General features: G+C 36.6%; 1 protein-coding gene across 5 annotated transcripts in view; it reads right to left on the reverse strand.

Annotated features, from left to right (window-relative positions):
* Positions 1 to 2,045: 2,045 nt before the first annotated feature.
* The window catches only part of EPS15 (epidermal growth factor receptor pathway substrate 15), a 113,840-nt gene continuing 93,586 nt past the window's right edge, over positions 2,046 to 22,299 (reverse strand). For 2 of the 5 annotated variants that reach the window (XM_054572893.1, XM_054572885.1), the window contains exons 21-25: positions 21,548 to 21,617; positions 10,412 to 10,488; positions 8,915 to 9,077; positions 6,074 to 6,261; positions 2,046 to 3,546 (exon numbers count right to left, since the gene is read on the reverse strand). In XM_054572893.1, coding sequence (XP_054428868.1) covers positions 3,400 to 3,546; positions 6,074 to 6,261; positions 8,915 to 9,077; positions 10,412 to 10,488; positions 21,548 to 21,617 — 645 coding nt within the window. In that variant the 3' untranslated portion in view covers positions 2,046 to 3,399. Of the gene's footprint in view, positions 3,547 to 6,073; positions 6,262 to 8,914; positions 9,084 to 10,411; positions 10,489 to 21,547; positions 21,618 to 22,299 lie in introns of all 5 variants that reach the window. The other 3 variants (XM_054572890.1, XM_054572884.1, XM_054572902.1) reach the window with 2 other exon arrangements.

The raw sequence follows: 22,299 nt of genomic DNA on the forward strand, positions 1-22,299 counted from the left end.
GTAATTTATTTTTTCATACAAAATGAGACAAAGCATGGTAAAATGGAGAAAGTATCATGTTTTAGAATCAGAGAGACCAGAGGTCAATTCCTGGATCATCAATTTACTAGCTGTATAATGTAAAGCACAGTATTTTAACTTTTTTTTGAGCCTGTTTCCCCATTTCTAAAATAGAGAGTAATTGATTGTACTATTTAGGGCTCTTGTGAAGATTAAACAAACAAAAAAACCTCACAAATAAAGTTCTTAGTATAGTGTTTCACACATAATATGCATTCGACAACCAACAGCTGTTTTTCACTATTAATAATATGTCTTAATTTTTAAAATTAAAATACAGTTGACCTTTAAACAATATGGGCGCAGCGGGGCACCAGCTCACTCACTGCACAGTCGAAAATCCACGTAAAACTTACATCACCCTTCCTCATATGCAATTCCTAAGTGCAGATAGAAAATACAGCTGACCCTCAAACACAAAGATTCAATCTGCGTGCGTCCACTTTTATTGTTAAAAAGTTGTCAAAATCAAATCCTTCAGAACAAATCTGTGAGTTAGATATTTTATTGTTCATTAGATGAGGAAAATAATGCTCAGGGAGGCTAAATAACTTTCTCAGTTATCTTTCTCAAAAATGACAGACCAGGGACTCAACCCCAGGACTGTATGAATTTTTTACACCACATTGCCCTTCTAGAGCCTGTGTCATAAACCTCATTCAACAAATATATGCAAAGCCATCTATGTATTAGGCACTGTCTCTATGCATACACATTTCCTATCTTTCAAAAAACAGAACTTGACCTGGCCAGCGTAGCTCAGCTGGTTGGAGCATCAGCCCATGACCGAAAGGTTGCAGGTTTGATTCCTTGTCAGGGCACATACTTAGGTTGTGGGTTTGATCCTCCATCCCCAATCCCCAGTCTGGGAGCATATAATCCCCCGTCCGGGTGTGTGTGGGAGGCAACCAATAGATGCTTCTCTCTCTTCCTTCCTCTCCAAAAGCAATGAAAAGAAAATGTCCTCAGGTGAGGATGGAAAAGAAAAAAAAACAGAGCTTGATAACTAAAAATAACAGTTAACATTTATTAGGTATATATTTGACACCAGTTAGTGTCTCAAGCACTTTACACTTATACCTGATTGTATACCCACCCTAGGGCGCAGCATGGACATAACAGAGAACCATGCAAAAACTCCATTTCAAATAGGATGTATGGACAGTATGTTTTATGATTACTTTAAGTTTATTGTTCTCATAGTTACAGGCTACAATTTAGAAGTTTGAAACATAAAAGAAAATTCTATAAAGAGAGAAACCTGACCAAGGATGTAGAAGATGGTTAACACTTTGTAAAAATTGGTACTTGGCTCTCAGGAATACTCGTCGGTCCTTTCCAAGCACAGGCTCTGGAGCCAGAGTCAACAATGTAAAATATAATCACAAACAGCTCTAAGACATTCATCCTACACAAGTGAGCATAGTGATAGAGATATATATTTATATTTATATAATATATACATACTTTAATATTATATTGGTCCACTGAGTATACATATTTTAACAAAAGATAAGAATCTATGTAATCCAGTTAAACATACATAAGATCAGGGTACACATTACATCAAAAGTTGGTGTTTATAAGTTACAGATATTTAATCTTTTCCAGAGTTTTTTAATTAAAAAAAATATTTTAAAAGCATTTCAAACATCTGTTCACTTTCCCAGTGCAAAAGAAGGTTGTTCAAGTCAACTTACCTTTTTCCTGAAGTGTAAGGGGAAGAAAAAACCCAAAACCATTACCTATCATAACTCCCAACACTACCTTCTCAGTCAACTTCTGTGTATATCCTTAGTCACTGGATTAGTTTATCAAAATTTAAGCCTTGTGACTATGATTCAGCCCTTGCTTCATATGTATGACTTTTATGCTGAACTGTTTCAATTTACAAAAGTAGAAAAAAGTTAGCAGTGCAAGAAAGTGGTTTAAGTTTGTTTTAAACTACAGCAGTCCAATTGTTTGTGGAGAGAAACAAAGCACCATTTCAAGATGAAATGAACTGGATGTTTTGGAATTTATTCATAGGCTCGGCAGTAAGTTACTGATTAACACAGATTAATACAACTTTGACTTGATGACGAGAGAGACTTTTAATTAGTTTTAAGTGCGTTTTTCTTTATCTTGGTAAATAAGTATTCAATACATTACCTAAGTCAGTAACTGATGTTAAAAAATATTAAGATTACACCTTACAGCCTATTTCAAATTCAGCTTGTCTGCTAGGTCAGTTTTACAGAAGATAGGCTTTTAACACATGAAGAGTTTTAATAATTTGGCAGGTCTCTTATCTCCCAATTATTAAAAAAACAAGATTTTTTTTAGCCAGACTGCCGATTTCATAGGCAAAAAACATGAAGAGAATAAACTATTTTAAACCACAAAGATGTACAAAAAGCAGTATGATTTAATACATGTTACTTTTTTCATTTGTATTCAGTGAAGTTTTACATTTCAAGTAACTGAGCCTTCATTAAAGAAAACAAAAATATATATACAAAAAATTAAAGTACCTTCCAGTTCTAGCCTGCTAAAGTCTCTTCTGCAAAAGTACAAAAATAACCTACCACGAACCGCCGAGGACAGTGCCACAGCAAAGGCAGAACAACTGCCACACTCTGATGTTTGCTCACCTTGTGCTGATGGGTATATTCTAGGGGATAAATTTTCTCCATTGTCTAGCACTTAAAATTCTGGAGAGGTATCTGTTTATCTAAAATTCTTTAAATTCAGTCTGAAGCTGTAATGGTTCAATCTAAAGCATCCCTTTTTCAATAATGGAGTCACTTTATGCAAAATATTTTTCCTTGTCTATTAAAAAAACAGTTTTTTGATTCTATGGAAATACAAACACGCACTTTAGTTAATCTTTACTATCATAAAAGAAATAGGATGGTCTATCCCTTCTCCTCCCTCATCCATCCAAATCAGGAGAGAATACTGTAACTTTTAAGGACCCCACTGGCTATCAGCAGAGTAACTAGAGAACAAGGGTAGCACAGGGGTGAAGCTATTTTTCTATATTCCAGAAAGCAGAAGCTTGGGTGCTCTGGTTTTAACACGTAGAAGTAGCAGAGGCAGGCAAAAGCTCACAGTAAATGCACACCAGAACAGGGACGTAGGTGAAGCTGTCTGACTCGGCTACTGCTTTTACGGGGAAGGGGTGGGGGAAGACAAATCTGAAATGAATTTTTTTAAAAAAACAAACTTTTGTCACATTTACAGGAACCTCAAACCTTTTGTATCCCCATGCTTATGGTAGTTTTGATATACACTGTAAATAGCTTCAGCATTCAAGAAGAAGAGCATTACATGGTTGACAAAGGAGAGGAGAATTCTTCATGCTTCTGAAATCTCAGATTTGCTGAGTGCAATTGCCAGTTCTAAGTCTTCTTGCTCTTGCTGAGTCAGTCTGGCAAGCCTCTGCTCTTCCTCTCTCTCGCTTTCCCTCTTGGCCCATTCAATCATGTCTTCTTCAGAGGGATACTACCATGTAAAAGACAAAGGAATAAACAAATGAATAGATTAATGAGTAAAACAAATAAAAAGAAAAGAAGGAAAAATAGTTTTTACAAAAGGCATTAGCTACTTGTTTCACCTGAAGGACTCTAGAAATAGTCTTGTTACTTGTTGAATTTTTTTTCTGAAAGCGCCTTTAGTTTTACCAGTTACTAAATACAGTTTTGTTTTAAAAATTATTGCAGTTTACAGCCAGTTTATAAAACTAAACATTAAAACATCATTTTTAAAAGTGTATGTTTACAGTGAGTTAGTAGTTCTAAAAACAGGAGCGGCCAGCCTTTTTGCCTAATACAAAACACCTACTACTTCAACTTCGGTGAGCATCCTCACATGATAAATCATTTTCAACTTAATCCCACTGGTGACTCCCTACCGTATCCTAACCTTCCTGCACAGAAAAACTATAAAGCAAAGAATATGATGATTTTGCTATATGTACAATAGGAGTACTAAGTATACTAAACAAGGTATGGATGAAATCCTTTTTTTTTTCTTTTTTCTTTTTTTTTTAATAATACATTATAAAGATGTTGGCAGTCTCTGAGAACTTTTTGACCCAGTCAGACATTAACACTAGTTATTAGGTCAGGGATATATTTTTACCCCAAAACAGCAATCTTGGCAGATACTAAATAAAAAAAATTCGACTTGCTTTAAGTACTGTCATATATAGGAATACCATAATAAGATGAATATCACAACAGACTGAAATGAAAGAAACTGCCAGGTTTTTAAAAAAAATGATAGCTTTTTCCTAAGGAGTTAGAGGGACTTTTAAATGTTTAACTTAACAAATCTTTGATAATGGAAAAAGACATTTTTAAGATTTTGTTCATTTTTAGAGAGGGGAAGGGAAAGGGAGAAACATCAATGAGTGGCTTCCTCTTGCACACCCCCTACTGGGGACCTGGCTGGAAATTCCGGTGTGCCCTAGGCTGGGAATCGAACTGGTGACCCTTTGGTTCACAGGCCAGCACTCAATCCACTAAGCCACAGCAGCCAAGGCAGAAGACATTTTTATGAGCTGCTTTATATTATACTATATTGAGATTCTGGAGCAGAAAATAAGCAAAATGCCTCAGCTATTGGTCAAGGCTCATTCCAAACAGGTTTTAACTTGCTGAAATAATATTTAATGTATTAAATGCCACAAACTGCCAGCAGGTTTCTTTACATTAAAGGGATTAAAATCTCTTAAGCAATTCTGGATTCTATGCTGGAAACAAATCAAATCCCATGTAACAAAACTGAAGTCAGTAAATTCTCACATTCCATTTTCTAATAATCAAGATACTGATTCCTATTCTGCTCCTTCATATTCAGAAGAAGTCAGTGGTACCTAGAGTACAAATTCAAAATCTTGGTAGCTCAGTTTAATTCATTGGCCTTGGCTGTATGCAGATTCCTTGACTATTCCTTTCTCACTAGAAATGGCTGCTGGGCTAAAGTGACTGGCTGGGTGACCCAAGGCAACACGGAAGGAGAACCAAAGCAGATTTTGGCCCGGGGTTACCTGGCCACTAGATCTCCTACTTCCAAAATCATCAAGGGCTTTAGGTGGTAAGTAGAGGAAAATTCTTTTGTTATAGAATAAGCAGTGATAATGAGAGTCATTATTAGTGGGGAAAAAAATCTGGAAAAAGAAACTTTGTTAGCTACTCTAAGAATTTTATTTTTAAAAAGGCCTTGTTTTTTTAATCAAATAATGGCGGAATGTGTCATTGCTTTATGTCCCTCCAGAGTGATACGTCCATAGTTGGTTCTCTCACTTGTGTGATATTACAGGCCCTGCCTGTGTCATTATCACATTATCCTTCCATTTGTTTAACTGGTCTACCTATTTTGGTCAGCTCTGGGAGAATTCCAAGTAAATATGGGAGGCCAGTGAATTAGAGCCCTCCAAATGATTAAAGATTTGTTTAACTCTTGACGACTGTATTTATTTCATAAAAATGACATTCACGTTAAAAAACAGTACTATATAAAACCAGAGTGTTACTTTCTATTCAGAATTCCTGGCCCTATCCTGTCATGCAATAGTTGTTCACTAGTCTTCAGAAATCTACAAAGCTTTATACACAAACACACATACGCAATAACAAATGCACAAGATCATTACTGGCATTATTCATTCAGTGGGCAGACAGCAAACGACTGCCTAATGGCCCATCATCCATAACACTGCAAAATCAAAACAGTAACTATAGAGATTTTACTTATGTTGTTTACCAAGATGAAGAGAAAGGTTTACAAAACAACTGGTATATATCACAAGAAATAAGACTACTAAAATCATTTGTGCAAAGGAATAATTTTAGAACCATTAAAACAGAAGCAAACAGAGGTTTTGGTTGGGGGAAGACCATTTTTAGTATGTTGGTAAATTTAGTTGAAATGATGTAAATTTGGCAGACTCCAAAGTAATCTTTGAAAACCCTTCAAACTGTAAATGGAAAGATTCTCCCCCAAACAGCCCATTCACAGTACTTACAGCACTGAAGTTAGCAAAATTGCTTGGGTCAGCCTCTTTATTGGTAGTGGTAGTAGTAGTAGAAGTAAATGGATCGCAAAACATATCAGGATCTTTTTCTTTGGGGCTATCATTGACTGGGAAAGGCTGAAATGGATCATTCAGTTTAAAGGGATCGGAAGAATCCAATTTGTTGATAGGTCTTTTTCCTGGATCAAAATCATTACAATTAACCAGCAAATACGGCAAACACAAACACACAAGAACATGAACACAGGGAGCATTAAAGAACTGGAGATGGGAGTAGGGGTGAGTGTCTAAAACACATTCTCCATATGGTTTTAAATGGCCACACCAATAGCCTAACCTCAAATTTTTCACATGCAACCTCTCAACTACATTCCAGCTCCATGTAGGCAAATTAAAAAACAGCAAACGGGAAAGGAATGGGCCAGAAATCCTATTTTTGCCAAGAGAGTAAACCTTTTCTTCCCCAAAACAGCATTTCTCCAAGAAGAGAGAAAAGAAAGAATATAACAGAATGACAAAGAATAAAGACAGCAATGCCTCTGCTATTAAAACCTCAGCCTGATACAGTTATTCACTACTGGCAGTAAGAGCAAATGACCTTTGAAAAATGTTAATATTCCTCTGATTTTTTTTCTCTGGATCTATATGCCACAGTTGGGAACCATGAAATTAAAATTTACTTTGGCAAACCCCACCCACTTTTTGCCATCTACAATGTATTACTGAGGAATAAAGAGAATATTTTGATGCATAGGGCCTAAAATCTTTGTGTTTGCTGATAAACTCTAACCAAACAACAGCATATTGCTGCTCATAAACTCTGACCAAACAACAGCATATTGTTGCTCATTAATTCACCATCATTTTCAAACAAGTTCTCAAATTTTAAAGTCCTAAACTTAGTACTTTTTGAAGAAAAATAAGAATAGATGTTAAAATATCTTCGAATATGTATTTTTCCTAAAATGTGTTAAATGGTGATAGCAATCGAATCAAAAGAATCTTTCCATCACTGCAACAGCTTACAAAAGATGTTCATATTTCGTATCTTAGTGGATCCTCCCGAGAGTACTTGAAGGAAGGCAGAATTAGAATCACAGCCACCATCTAACATCTCAGACAGTAAGGCTCCAAAACTACACACTCAAGATCATGGAGCCAGTCAGAGCATATCCAGAATTAGAACCCAAACCCTTAAGTTTCCAGTCCAGTACTCTCTCCAACAAACCATCTTTTCTTTGATCTTTCTATAGCAATAGACACTCACTATGCTGCAGACACCATTTAGTTAAAACACTAGTGTATTATTTTACTTAGGACTTAAAAAATAACTTCACTTTTGGCATCATACAGATCTAAAAATTAAATGAACAAATTGACTCATACTTGTTTCATATAGTCTGACAACCTTACCCTCTGGCAATATATAATATAGGCTACTTTTCCTTAAAAGATAGAAATGACTTTAAAGTGTTTACCTGATCTTTCAACAGATAATTGAGTATTAACAATTATGTATGCAATTCCTTTAAATCAAGGAAGAAAAATTAATCTTCCCAAGAAATACCATAGGGAGGTTATTATGATAAAAAACAAAAGAGTAATCTATAGCTACTGTGTCTGAAAATTTCCCAGGGAATGACATATGATTAAAAGAACAGCCTGGCTGGTATGGCTCAGTGGGTTGAGTGCCAGCTTGGGAACTGAAGGGTCATCAGTTCGATTCCCAGATGGGGCACATGCCTGGGTTGCAGGCCAGGTCCCCAGGAGGGGGCATGCGAGTGGCAAGATGTATCTCAATTGATGTTTCTCCTCCTCTCTCTCTCCCTTCCCCTTTCTCTAAAAATAAATAAGAGCTTAAAAAAATTACAACGTCCAGATGTGTCTTCTCATAGTGCTTCTCAACCTAGTAGCACTACACCTACTCAGGGGACTGGCCTTTTTTGCCACTTCCAATGAACTTTATTATCTTCATTAAAAAACACCCTCCAACCCTTTTTCTTGGTATAGTGCTAAAGATTAAAAAAAAAAAAAACAACTTTAAGAATTTGTTCCTGGACGCCCAAAATATCATTTTATTAAAAAAAAAAGGAGTCTTTTTAAAAAAAGATTTTATTTATTTATTTTTAGAGAGAGAGGAACAGAGGGAAATAGAGAGGAAGAGAAACTTCAATGTGTGGTTGCCTCTCCCACCCCCAACTGGGGACCTGGTCTGCAACCCAGGCATGTGCCCTGACTGGGAACGAATTGGAGACCCTTTGGTTCACAGGTATTGCTCAATGCACTGAGCCACACCAGCCAGGGCAGGAGTCTTTATTATGTAAGGTAATGCTTTTCTTCAAGAAAAACAATACTTCCTTTTCAAATCACTATATTGCTAAATTCTGGATACCAAAAAGCCATATATTCTCACATTAAAGAATTTAAGACTTCACATTTACCACAAAAAGAATGGGACTTCCAAACTAATCTTCTCTTATAGAAATTAAACACCCAAGTGTGGGAAACTATTGTTCAAATGGTAATCGATGAACTTCCAAAAAAACCAAGAGACTTCATTAGTACTTTCCTTTTTCCATTTACTGTCTCTCTAAAATGATTTAAAAAGAAATTCATTTGTGCCAGAAAAGTAGTTCCTTACAGGTACACAGGCTGGCCCCTTAGGCACATGCCTGTCATTCTGTGTTGGGGTCAGAACAGAGGACAGCAGCAGGCACCTGCCATGTTTTTTGATTTGTTTTGTTTAAGGCTCTTTAGGTAATTAAGGCCCAAATGACACTTTAAGAAAAGGAAAAGATCTTGTTGATTTAGGAAAGGTACCATCTTTCATACCAGGTGGCAGTGGGCAAGGTCTTGTTGGAGTTCCGATCTTTGGTGGCAGTGCAGGGGGTACATCTTCATTTTTGACTGGTGCTTCCTCCAGCATATTTTTTGTAACAACCACATTGCTGGCAGAGCTCGATGTAGCTGAACTAAAAGGATCTTCATTGTTGACCTTTGTTTGAAAAGAAATGTTTATACACGGTTACATGTATTATACCAACCAAACTGTATGTGGTCATGTAGCATTTGAAGAATGGTCTTCAGTATTATGCAGCTTTATTTATTTCAATTCTGAGAGCACTGACTTTGCTTTCAGGGCCAAAGGAAGAATTTTTTGAGTTGTTCTTAATGAGTAGTAATTATAACATCACTATTTATTAAGAGCAACAGATCACAGCAAAAAACAAGCCAACTATGGATTAACAGTTTGTCAAGTTTCAGGCAATACAAAACCACCTGAAGTCATTTTAAACAGACTACATATCTTCCCTCAAATGAGTATCCGATGCAAATGATTTAAAAAAAAATTTCACACTTCCCAAAGTATACTTAAATACAAGCAAGATTTAACAAATGCCCCCCTTCTAAAAATGGCATTAAAGACAACCTGAAAGCTAGTTTTTTAAAGCAAAGGGAGCCCATGGAATCATAATTTGAGTCTTAATGTGAGTCTGAGAACCCTGTCTTTCTAATACATGGAGTAATGAATGATTCACTTTTGAATAATGAATCAGATGGTATGACTTTAGATCCACTTAGGCCAGTGTTTTTATACAGGAACACTAGTGACATTTTGGGCTGGCCATAATACTATGCTGTGGAGTCGGGGGACTAGACAGGGCATTTGTAAGATGTTTAACAGCATCGCTGTTCTCTATCCACTAAATATAAATAGTCCCCTCCCTGGCTGTGACAACCAAAAATATCTTCAGACATTTCCAAATGTCTCCTGGGGGTAGGGAGAGGTGGGAAATAACACCCAGCTGAGGAACAATGACACAGACAATCTGACTCTAATTTTACTCTTTTGGCTTCAATCAGTCCTAAGTACTGGACTATGTGTATAAATTATCTTAATATAACTGCGACAGCCTCAGAACAAAAAAACAAACACACAAAAAAACCCTCCATTAACCAATGCAGAGAGGATGGAATGAATACCCAGATTATACAACTACTGACCCAGACAATGAAGAGGAGAAAAATGTAGTTCAATTGGAAGAAACATGTTTAAAAAGACAGAAGACTCTTAAAAACGAAGTTGTTGAGCAAATTTGTCATTAGGACACTATAATTACCTGTAGCCTCACCACTGTCTTTATTAATATAAAAACATCTACTTTTAATTATATCTTACCTTTCATCTCTGTCTGAAATCAACATTAGCTGTGATTTATTGAAATGAAGTAGCAATGTCTGCAAGAGGGTTAAATAATAGAAAGGAAGGACTGCTCTTTTGGTAGAAACATAACATACTTTAGTTACCCACTAATCACTTCAGATTACCTTTGACAATGTGCTGAAGTCAGCAAATCCATCTTCAAACGATTCATTTCCAAAAACAGAAGCAAAGGGGTCTGTGGCTAAAATGAATAAAGAATATCAATATAATAAGACAGAAAGACATCACATTTCACATCCTCTTTTCTTTGGTAACATTTCAGACAGATGAAAATGATCTAATTCCAAATATTAGCCCTGAATTTCTGACTTAAGTCCGCAAAGACAGTGAGCACATTGATATCCCTACAAGATAGATATATTCCTTTGTATAAATCAACTGGTAAATGACTTAGGATTTTAAAAAAACAGGTAAACTAACTCTAGGTAAAGCATTCAACACTGGAATGAATGTCACATAATATAGTTCCCATGCACTTTAAATATTCCTAATAAAGACATCAAGAAGTAAAAAAAGCTGGACTCCATTAATTCCACATTTTCACCCTCATCCTGCAAGGTCCATTCTGAATGCTACTTAATCCACAGGCTTGAAATAATGTAGGCAATTTCACCTCTAATTCCCAGAGCAAGAAGTGATTTATTCCTTCTTTGTGGCTGACTGCATTCTAGTTTGTACTATAGTTATCTATGACTGACCTATCACCCTTACTAGGTTTTTTAAAAAAAAATCCTCACTTGAGGATTTCTTCATTGATTTTACAGAGAGAGGGCAGGAGGGAGGAAGAGAGAGAGATGAGAGAGAAACATCAATCAGTTGCCTCCATTTGCACCCCGACCGGGGATCAAACCCATAACCCTTTGGTTTACAGGACGATGCCCCAACCAACTGAGCACCTGGCCAGGGCACCCTTACTAAATTGTAAGGTCCTTAAAAACAGGGAGTAAGGCTCAGCCAATGAAAAATGAATGGCCAAAAACCATGTTGACCATATAGCAAATCCAGGAAAATAAGAAAATGCAGTTCCTACCCCTGGGAAGCTTGCAGTCTAGTTAGAAACATGTAAAGAAACCATAATAAAACAATCTTAAATGAGCTATCTGAGATATGAAAAACCTGTTGTAGGAGTCAACAACTGTCTAGGAGAATTAGGAAAAGTATCATAGAAGCTACTACATTTGAGCTAGACCTTTTAAAAAAGTGATGGAATCTGCCAAATAGATGAAGGTGGGAGAAAGCAAGCTATTCCAGGCAGAAGGCACAGTAATTGCAAAAGTAATGATTTAACTTGTGCTCCACAGGCATGAGAAATGACCTGTTCCATTACAGTGCACTTACCACAGGGACTAACATTTCTGGAAGGAATGAACTGATCTACTTTGAGACAGGTTTCACCTGTTCAGGCATAAATTCTACCATAAAGTCGAAGAATGTTTATAGGAATTGCTGCTTGATATAAGAAAGTACAAAGAAAGAAAGGTGCAGGGCGGAGGGGCGGGCGGGGGGAAGAGACCTGCAAAACAGAGGGTAAGAGGGAGCAAGCTAAGAGGTGCAGAAAGTTTCCTTGTCCTTCCTCAGCTCTTTACCTTTACATCAAATTCATTCTAGAACAACGGTGTGCCCACCCACCATTTAAATGTGTACAGTGTGCTTTTACCCTAAAAATGAGTATACCATGGACATAAACAGAAGAGAGGGGTAGGCAAAAGTGGGTTTACAGTGGTAAGTACATGAAACAGGTTTATTCGTGTATTATTTGTATTACTACTGTAAACCTACTTTTGCCCATCCTTGCGTATTATTTTTTGTTTGCTTTGTCACAAAGACAGTCCTGGGGTGGAGGAAGTACAGAGAGGTGGGTAGAAGCACAGACATCAGTCCTCCAGGGATACGTAACAACTCAGAGCCTGAAGAGGATGTGGAAAGTCCAGAGCTACAGGAAATCCTACAGCTTTAAGTATGAAAGATGCTTTATTATTATTACATATCTGCTGAGTCCGATAGCCTGGGGCCCAGCCTAGTCATGGGTGCTGTTTCAGGCTTTCCCTTCTTTCTCCCCCTCTTCCTGTTATTCTTGATACCACAGCAGCTGAGGTATAATCAGGGTGTACAATCAGGGCACAGACACTCTCCTGATTGGTAGGCGGGTGATGAGGGAAATGGAGTTGGGCTCATTTTACTGGAGGGACCGAGAAACCTGCTTCTTGCTTTTCCTCTGCTACTGTCCCAGAGCTTTTACAAGAAGTCATAACACATGTGTGGCAACAGTGCTAAGGTAGGTCATGTTTGGCTGAAATTTTGTAAAGTATACACTATGGGAAAAAATGAACAAAAAACATGACATTTATGTATGAAGCATGTGCTACTGTAACTTACTAGAGTTTTTCTACAATTTCTTCATCAAAGTAAATGACCCATTCAGCACTGGTCCAAACACTGAGAAATGTATCCTGAAAGAATGACAATGTATTTTTGCTCAAATTGGGGAATTAGTAAGACTTCTAGAACTTTCTCAGATACTGATCATGACTGATACGAAGCAGAGGCCTCCTCAGAAACTGGAAGGAGTCACTGAGTGCAAACTTGTTTAGATCATGTGTGAGACACCCGCTGAGGAATCTCGCAAACAACACTTGCAGAGGAACTCAGCAGGAGGCTTACTTCCTACTGATGCGCACCGCACCGGAGCTATGGGCAGGCAGAATCAGGCTTCAAATGCAAAAGTGACCTCACTAACACCCTCTTCTCCCCGAGGCTAAAGTTAATGAACACTCTGGAAAAATACATAAAAGCATAATTAAAAAAAGTCATCTATAATATCATTTCCAGAAATAGCCTGTACCAATATTTTAGGATACTTCCGTAACAGCTTTATATCCTGATATTCTTTTTCATTACATATTTGAGGTCATACTATGATGACAGGCTTTTTTTGTAATGTGCAATGGATAAAGCTACACTTTAGGCATATCACTTTTATCCTGTTACCCTGATTCAATATATAGCATTCATCAGTACCTAACATATCACATATAAGCTCTATGAAGACAGGAACTGTTTTGTTCACCACTGGACCTTCAAGGCTGAGCAGAAGGTCTGGCCAATAAAGATATAATTCATATTGTTGAAAATATTGGGGGGAAAAAGAGAGAGAGAGAGGATAGAAACCATCTATTTAACCAGATGACCAACAAGTAATAAGGGATACTAGTTTTAAGGATCACAAATAATTCCTGTAGAACAGCTGTCTACAAGAGAATCCTGGGAGAATCAAGAAATCTCCCCCCCCCACAAGACCCATTTATGACCCACAAGATAATCAAGCTCAGGCTCACACTCAAGACCTTCAATAGATCCTCATGAATAATCTGAGGTGGAGATACGGGTCATTAATAAAGGATCCATTTTCTCAAGCTGGTCTCCAATTCATTCACTCCCTCACTGACCCACTCATCCACTCACATTTACTAAGCATCTATTGTGTTCAAGGCTTGGTACTAGGGATTCAGAGGGAAATAAGACATACCAGTAACCTTCAAGGAACTCATCATTTAACTACGTGGTATACATATACACAATTGCTACACAGTAAGTGTTAAAATTCAAAGAGAACAAAGGAGAAGCAACACCTAAGTTTATGAGAAAGAATCAAAGAAGACTTCACAAGAAAGACTTCATTTTCTTTTACTGTGGATGGAAAGGAGGTGGGAGAAGGGAGGGACATGCATACACTATACACACCTGCTTGTGCGCACATATTTTTCTTTTTTCTTTTCTTACACACCTGCTCAAGTGCACATTTTCTTTATTTTTATTTTTTATAGAGAAGGGAAGGGAGGGAGAAAGAGAGGGAGAGAAACATCCCTTGGTTGCCTCTGCATGCCCCCAATCAGGGACCTAGCCCACAACCCAGGTATGTGCCCTGAGTGGGAATTGAACTGGTGACCTCTTAGTCTGTGGAGCAATGCCCAACCCACTGAGCCACACTAGTCAGGGCTTAAAAAAAAGATCTCATTCATTCATTCATTCATTCATTTTGGGGGATGGGGGTTTATCCAATATGAGAGAGAAACATGAATCAGTAGCTTCCCACATGCACCGCAAAGTGCGACCGAACCTGCAACCCAGGCATCTGCCCCAACTGGGAATCAAACAAGCAACCTTTCACTTTGTGGGACAATGCCCAACTGAGACACAACAGTCCCGGCATGCAGATGCATTTTTCCATTCAAAAATGAAGTGGCCTTGGAAGAGAAAGTCATGGTCTGTGGCTTGTGGAAACGAAGAAAATTAGAGAAGAACATGAAAGAAAGCAGAAGCTAAGAGTCATAAAATATGTGAACATCTGTGTGCTTAGCCTGAGTCATTGCCTATAAAAACAAAGACCTGCCTACTCGGCGTTTTATTACTGCTGGAGCCAAGGGTGCTCCACGGATGCCGCAAGCTCCCTTCTACTCTCCAGGATGTTGTAAAGCTTTATTTAAGAGTTGGAAAAACTCTACATTTTCTCATCAGGAGATAGTAAAATATTCAATGCAAAGAATTTTCTGGCAACAGAACTAATCTCATTTAAAATGAAGTGGCAAAAGAACTTTCACGAGTTGAAAAAAAGTGTATGTAGAAACTAAGTGACCTGATTTTTCTTGCTTCTGTTTTCTTTCTTAGTTCTGTAATGTGTCTGCCCACCAGTAGGAAATGCTAAAAAGACCCCAATGTGAGGCAAAATACTAAAAAATTTTAATGTCCTTCTATCTGTCATGCCTACTATACTGTAGAGATAGGAGTGCAGTAATTTACCATTTAATTTTTAAGAACAAAAGTTAAGCTTATGTTTTTATTTTGAAAGGTTATAATTTTCTTTTTTAAAATTTATTTGTCATTTTTTTATTTTTTAATTACAGTGGACATAAAATATTTTATTAGTTTGAGGTGTATACCCCAGTGACTAGACATTATGTAACAAAGTGATCATCTCAATAAATCTCATACCCATCTGACACCATACATAGTTATTAGAGTATTGACTATAGATTTCCTATGCCGTACTTTACATCCCCATGGCTATTCCGTAACAACCAATTTGTACTTCTTAATCCCTTTACCTTTTTCACCCATCGCCCCAACCTGTCTCCCATCTGGCAATCCTCAAAATGTTCTCTGTATCTATGAGTCTGTTTTTGTTCTGCTTCTTTGTTTATTTTGTTTTTTAGATCACACTGTTGAAAAGATATGTATTTACTGTCATTTTATTGTTCATATTTTCTATCTTTTTTCTCTTCTTCTTAAAGAAGACCTTTTAACATTTCATATAATATTCTTTGGTGGTGATGAACACCTTTAGTTTTTTTCTTTTCTGGGAAGCTCTGTATCTGTTCTTTGATTCTAAATGATAGCTTTGCTGGGTAAAGTAAACTTGGTTGTAGGTCCTTGCTTTTCATCACTTTGAGTATTTCTTGATACTCCCTTCTGGCCTGCAAAGTTTCTGTTGAGACATCAGCTGACAGTCTTATGGAAGCTCCTTTTTTGGTAATTAACTGCTTTACTCTCATTGATTTTAAGATTCTGTCTTTAGCCTTCTGCATTTTAATTATGATGAGTCTTGGTGTGTGCCTCTTTAAGTTCATCTTGTTTGGGACTGTGCTTCCTACACTTGTATGTCAAAATAGAAGTCCTAACTAGAGCAATTAGGTAAGGGGAAAAAGAGCACCCAATTGTAAAAGAACAAGTATAATTATCTTTGTTTTCTGAAGACATGATTTTATACATGGAAAACCAAAGATTCCACCAAAAAACCTATTTAGAACAAATTAATTCAGCCAAGTAGTAAGACAGAAAAATCAATACACAAAAGCCAGTAGGATTTCTAAATACTAATAATAAAAAATCTGAAAAGGAAATTAAGGAAATAATTTCAGCCCTGGCTGGGTGGCTCAGCTGGTTGGAGCATTGTCCCATACACCACAAGGCTGCAGGTTCACTTCCCGGTCAGGGCACATACCTAGGTTCTGGGTTCAATTCCCATGGGAGGCAACTGATTTAATGATTCTCTCTCACACAATGATGTTCCTCTCTCTCTCTCCATCTTCCCAACCCCTCTAAAATCAATAACCATATACTCAGGTGAGAATTAAAAAGAAAAAAAAATGGCCCTGGCTGGTGTGGCTCAGTGGGTTGAAGGCCAGCCTGTGAACAAAAGGATCACTGGTTCGATTCCCAGTCAGGGCACATGCCTGGGTTGCAGGCAAGGTCCCCAGTAGGGGGCGCGTGAGAGGCAACCACACATTGACGTTTCCCTCTTTCTCCCTCCCTTCCCTTCTCTCTAAAATAATAAAATATTTTTTAAAAAAAGAAAAAAAGTGATTTAAAATAATATCAAAAAAGAATAAAATACTTAGGAATTAACTTAACCAAGGCAGACTTAAACACTGACAACTATTAAACATTCTGAAAGTAAAGAACAAATAAATGGAAAGACAGCCTGCATTCATGGACTGGAAGACTTTGTATTGTTAAGATTTTTAAGACTATCCAAAGCAATCTACGGACTGAATGCACTCCCTACAAATATTCCAATGACATTTTTTGCAGAAATATAAAACGAATTCTAAAATTCACATGGAATCTCCAGGACCCCTGAATAGCCAAAACAATCTTGAAAAAGAATACAGGCCTCAAACTTTCTTTTTTCATAATGTATCACAAAGTTACAGTAATTAAAACAGTGTGGTATTGGCATTAGACATTTAGACCACCGACAAAGAATAGGAAGCCTACAAATAAACCTTTGCATATTTAGTCAAATTATGTTCTGCAAGGATGCCAAACCACTCAATGGAGAAAGAGCAAGTCCTTTCAACAGATGGTGTTGGGAAAACTGTATGTCCACATGAAAAAGAATGAAGTTGGACCCTTACCTTACAACACGTACAATATTAACTCAAAATGGATCAAGAAGGGGAAGGGGTGGATGGAGGTTAAAGAGGGCATAAGAGGGATAAAGAGTAAAAATACGATAAAAAGTAACTATTAAAAAATGGATCAAAGACTTGAATGTAAGACTTAAAACTATAAAACTCTCGGAAGAAAGCACAGGGGAAAGCTACATGATGTTGGATATATGTAGCTATACTTTCTTGCATATGACATTATAAACATACGCAACAAAGAGTAGAGTGAACTAATCAAAACTTAAAAGTTTTGTGCACCAACAGACAGTATCAACACAATGAAAGGCAACCCATGGAATGGAGAAAATATCTGCAAATCATATGTCTTGTAAGGGGTTAAAATCCAGAGTATATAAAGAATTCCTACAGCCCAACAAAAAAAAGCAAACAACCAATTTGAAAAATGGGCAAAGCATTTGAGTAGACATTTCTTCAAAGAAGATATACAAGTGGCTAATAAACAAGCACAAGAAAAGATGTTCTCAACATCACTAATCATTAGGGAAATGTAAATCAAATCAGTGAGTCAATACTTGACACCCTTTAGGATGGCCACTATTAAAAAAACAGAAAGTAGTAAGTATTGATGAGGATGTAGAGAACTCAGAACCCTTGGAATATAAAATGGTACAGCCACTGCCCTGACTGGCATGGCTCAGTTGGATGGGCATCATCCTGCAAAGCAAAAGGTCGCCAGTTCATTCCCAGTCAGGGCACATGCCTGGGTTGTGGGTTCAGTCCTGTTGGGGCGCTTATGAGGGGCAACCGATTGATGTTTCTCTCTCACATCAATGTTTGTCTCCCTCTCTTTCTTCTTCCCTTCCCCTCTCTCTAAAAATAAATTTATAAAAATTAAAATAGTATAGTTACTATGAGAAACAGTATGACAGTCTCTCAAAAAAAGAAAAATAGGATTACCATATGATCCAGCAATTTCACCTTTGGGTATATACCCAAAAGAATTGAAATCAGGGACTTAAACAGTATTTGTATACTAATATGAAAAGCAGCATAGCCAAAATGTGGAAGCAACCCAAGTGTCTATGGGTGTATGAATGAATAAACAAAATACGGTATAGACATACAACAAAATATTTAGTTCTGAAAAGAAATTATGATACATGCTACAACATGGATGAACCTTGAGGACATTACACTTAGTAAAATAAGTCAGTCACAAAAAGATAAATACTATATGATTCCATTTATATGAGGTACCTAGAGTAGTCAAACTCACAAATACAGAAAGGAAATAAATGGTAGTTGCCAGAGCCTGTTAGCAGGGGTAATGGGGAATGTCTGTCTAATGAGTATAGAGTTTCAATTATGGAAGATGAAAAAAGTTCTTGAGATGAGTGGATGTGATTGTTGTACAACAATGTGAATATACATAATACCACTGAACTGTATACTTAAAAATGTTTAAAATGGTAAATTTTATGTTATATATATATATATATATTTTTTTTACCACAATATTTATAAAAATCCACTTATCAGAACAAAATAAACAATATACCCTATCCCCAAGATTTTCATCCACTGGGCTATTATCATATGTTCTGTGAGGAGAGTAATTCATTCATCCATTCATTCAGTAATATCATGTGCCCATGCATGGTTTAAGGTTCTTGGACTACATCAGTGAATACAGAGATCCAGATTCCTGTGGAACTTAAAATCTAGTAGAAGAAGAAGATAGATAAAAGAAAAACAGAGTAATTTATACAGTATGCTGGGAAGTAAGTAACCATAATGAAAGGAGGAAGCGTAGAGAACAGTAGGCAGGAGTGCTGGGGCGGGCGGTAGTGCTTGCAAAAAATGTTAAATAGGGTGGCCGAGTCAGCCTCCGAATAAATACCAAAATGTCAGAACAGTGACATTTTGGCGAAGATTTGTTAGAGGTAATGGAGGACATCACATGGATAGATGAAGAAAGATCATCCGAGGAAGAGGGAGCAGTTAAGGGCAAAGAGCCTAAAGAACACCAGCCCATTGTTTGAGCAACAGGACAAAGGCCAGCGTGGCTGGAGCAGAGTAAGTAAAGGGAATGCTGATGAGATATTATTAGAAAGTTATAGGCCACGGTAAGGCTTTCACTGGATATAATTTGAAGACAGAGACATATTTCCTTACAAACTAGGGAAAGAGTGTTAGAAAAAGAAGAACCAAGGATGACTTTGAGGTTTCAGGTTGTAGCAATATTAAAGATGAAATTGCCATGAATTAAGATGGAGAAAGATTTAAGAGAAGCAGGTCTGGGAAGGGAGAGTAGATGTTTGGTGCTATTAGACATGTTGTGTTAGATATATCTAGCAGATAATTTCAGTGGAGATGTCAAAAGGTAGTTGAGTCCAGAGTTCAGGAAAAAAGTGTGACTAGAGCTATACATCAGCATACAGACAGAAAAAATCAGCAAAGGAGACACAAGGAATGATGAAAGACGACAGCAGAAAACCAGAGACCTCAGATGGACCCTCTAGGTCCATCCATTACTCCGTTTTTAACTTGGTGAAACAGCTCCATGTGTAAAAATTAAATGAGACCACATATGGAAAAATGGTTAGCACATGGAGTGCTACACTTACACAAGTGCTCAAAAAATGGTATCATTATAATTATGATTAATGAGAATAAATCTTAGCCTCCTGCCAGGCAATTATAGTTATTTATTCTACCACTTTACTAGAAATGAGCTTGAAACTGGAACTGAAGGAGAGAAACAAAGGCAACAGAAACCTTCTACAGTAAGATTGCAACCTACCACTTCAGCCTTAACCTTACTCTTCCTATGTTGGATTTTTCTTTGAACATGCCCTATGCTCATTCTTTGCTCATGTTACTCTCTTTGCTTTATTTACATAGTCTCTTTCCATAACTACTTATTAAAAATCCTAGCCCATTCTTTCAAAGCATATCACAAAAAACACCTTCTGCTTTAAAAATCACTCATGATTTACCCTTAATGGAAGTAAGCTCCCTTTCCTTTGAATTTTTACAGTTTTAATGAACTCTCATGGCACTTACCATTGCTCAGTGTGGGTAACTGAGAGTTAATTATAAACTTATTAACCTTTCATTTTATTTTCTTAGGTTATTCTTTCTAATTATATAATATTCCTAGCAATATATTAATTTCTCAGTTCAATAAGGAGAGTCTAAAAAAGTACATGTATTTTTAAAAAATATAATTTAACCACTGTTACTACAATAAGTCTTTTAGAAATCATATTTGCTGTCATTCTAAATTTTGGTTTAAATCAATACTCTGTACTACATTAAATCTTGTTTTCCTCACATCTGCTTTTATATTCACCATTCTTGCTACTCAGGTTGGAAGTAAAATTTCAACCAAAAAAATAAAACACAGCGCTAAATCCCATCTTGTTACAATTTGTAAAGTACAAGAAATCCAAATTGTAAAGGTATTTCTACTTTCTTTCTCTATGCTCATAATCCTTAATTTGTCTCCATCAACAAAAGTGTACTGCATAACTTACCTTATTTCTATCTGAAAAATAAGGCATTCTATTTTCAGCATGATACTGAATTATTTATTTGTTTTCGTTTACTCCCCTCTAATTCCCAGCTTTCCTACATAATAGCTGCTCTGTTTGTTTTATTTTTAAATGAATAGTGAGAGAGAAGGAGAGTTAGTTAAGAAAGCTTTTAGATTCTGTCAGACTTAGGTCTGAATCTAGGATTCAACTTGGCTCAAATATAGTAAACTGTATATCCTTAATTAAGTTACTTGATCTTCTGGTCTTCAGTTTCCTGATCTTTAAAATAGGAATATTACTAAGGTTAATAAAAGGATAAATGGAAAATTAGAGACCATGAATAAAGCATGAGAACTGGATGCTAAAATAACATCTAGCTTTTCTCTGTGTTATTACAGGATGCATCCACTACCTGGAAAGCTATTACCATAATTTATTAGAAGCCACTAGTTTTTAAATTTAGGCCAAGACCCGTAAGAGTCAGTGCTGACTTTGAAACTGTAAAGCAACATTCCTTTATATGAAAAAAAATCTGTATTGGTTTTACTGATATTGGCTACAGTACATATTCTAGTAAGATCTTCAACATGAACAAAAAATGAAATATTTAAGAAAAGTAGAAAACGATACACGAACACTTGTCATCATCATCATTATTGGTAGATTGTAATTGGGTATAACTATGCAATAATTTTAAAGCCACACATATATAAATAGGACAAATACATCTGGAGACCAAAGAAAAGAAGCTTAAAGAAAATGGTGATGTTTACCGTTCAAAGAAATGGTTTACCTGAATCACTAGCTGCAACAACAACCGTTCCACCAGGAGCAAAAGGATCATTGTGTTTCAATGTTTCTACCTAAACAAATTACACAAAACCATGAGTGAGTGAGGCAACATTCCATAGCTGAAACCTCATTGCCATAACAAAAGAAAATATTCTTTACAGATTCTAAATTCATTAAGGAATACAAGGCATTAGGAACAATGTTTCCCTAATTTGCAATCTTATTAAATCAAAATGATACATAAAACTATATGACATATATACAGTTTAACAAATAAGTATCAAGTGAACGCATATGGTATCACCTCCCAAGAAACTGTCAGCACCTCAGAAGTCCTGATGTGCTTCTCTCCAATCACAGTCCCATGCCTCCCATGCAGAGGTAATTATAATCTTGACTTTGGTGGTTTCATTTCTTTTTTCTTCTTAATTTTGCTACTTGTATAGATGCACACTATTTAACTTTTTACTTTGAAAATAATTTTAGATTCCTAGAACAACTGTAAAGATAATACAGAGATTTCCTATATACCCCTCCGTCCAGCTTTCTCTAATGTTAATATCTCATATAGTCACAGTACAGCTATTAAAACTGCAGAATTAATTCTGGTACAAAACCATGGACTTAATTTGGATTTCACCAGTTTCTCCATTAATGTCCTTTTCCTATTCCAAGATGACGTGTTGCATTTAGGATGCATACTATTCTAACTCTTATATATCCTAGTATTTAATATCAGAAAATGCTAGATTT

Source organism: Pteronotus mesoamericanus, unplaced genomic scaffold, assembly GCF_021234165.1.
Source record: "Pteronotus mesoamericanus isolate MK-2021 breed Mesoamerican mustached bat unplaced genomic scaffold, CSHL_Meso_final contig_105, whole genome shotgun sequence".
Lineage (NCBI taxonomy): Eukaryota > Metazoa > Chordata > Mammalia > Chiroptera > Mormoopidae > Pteronotus > Pteronotus mesoamericanus.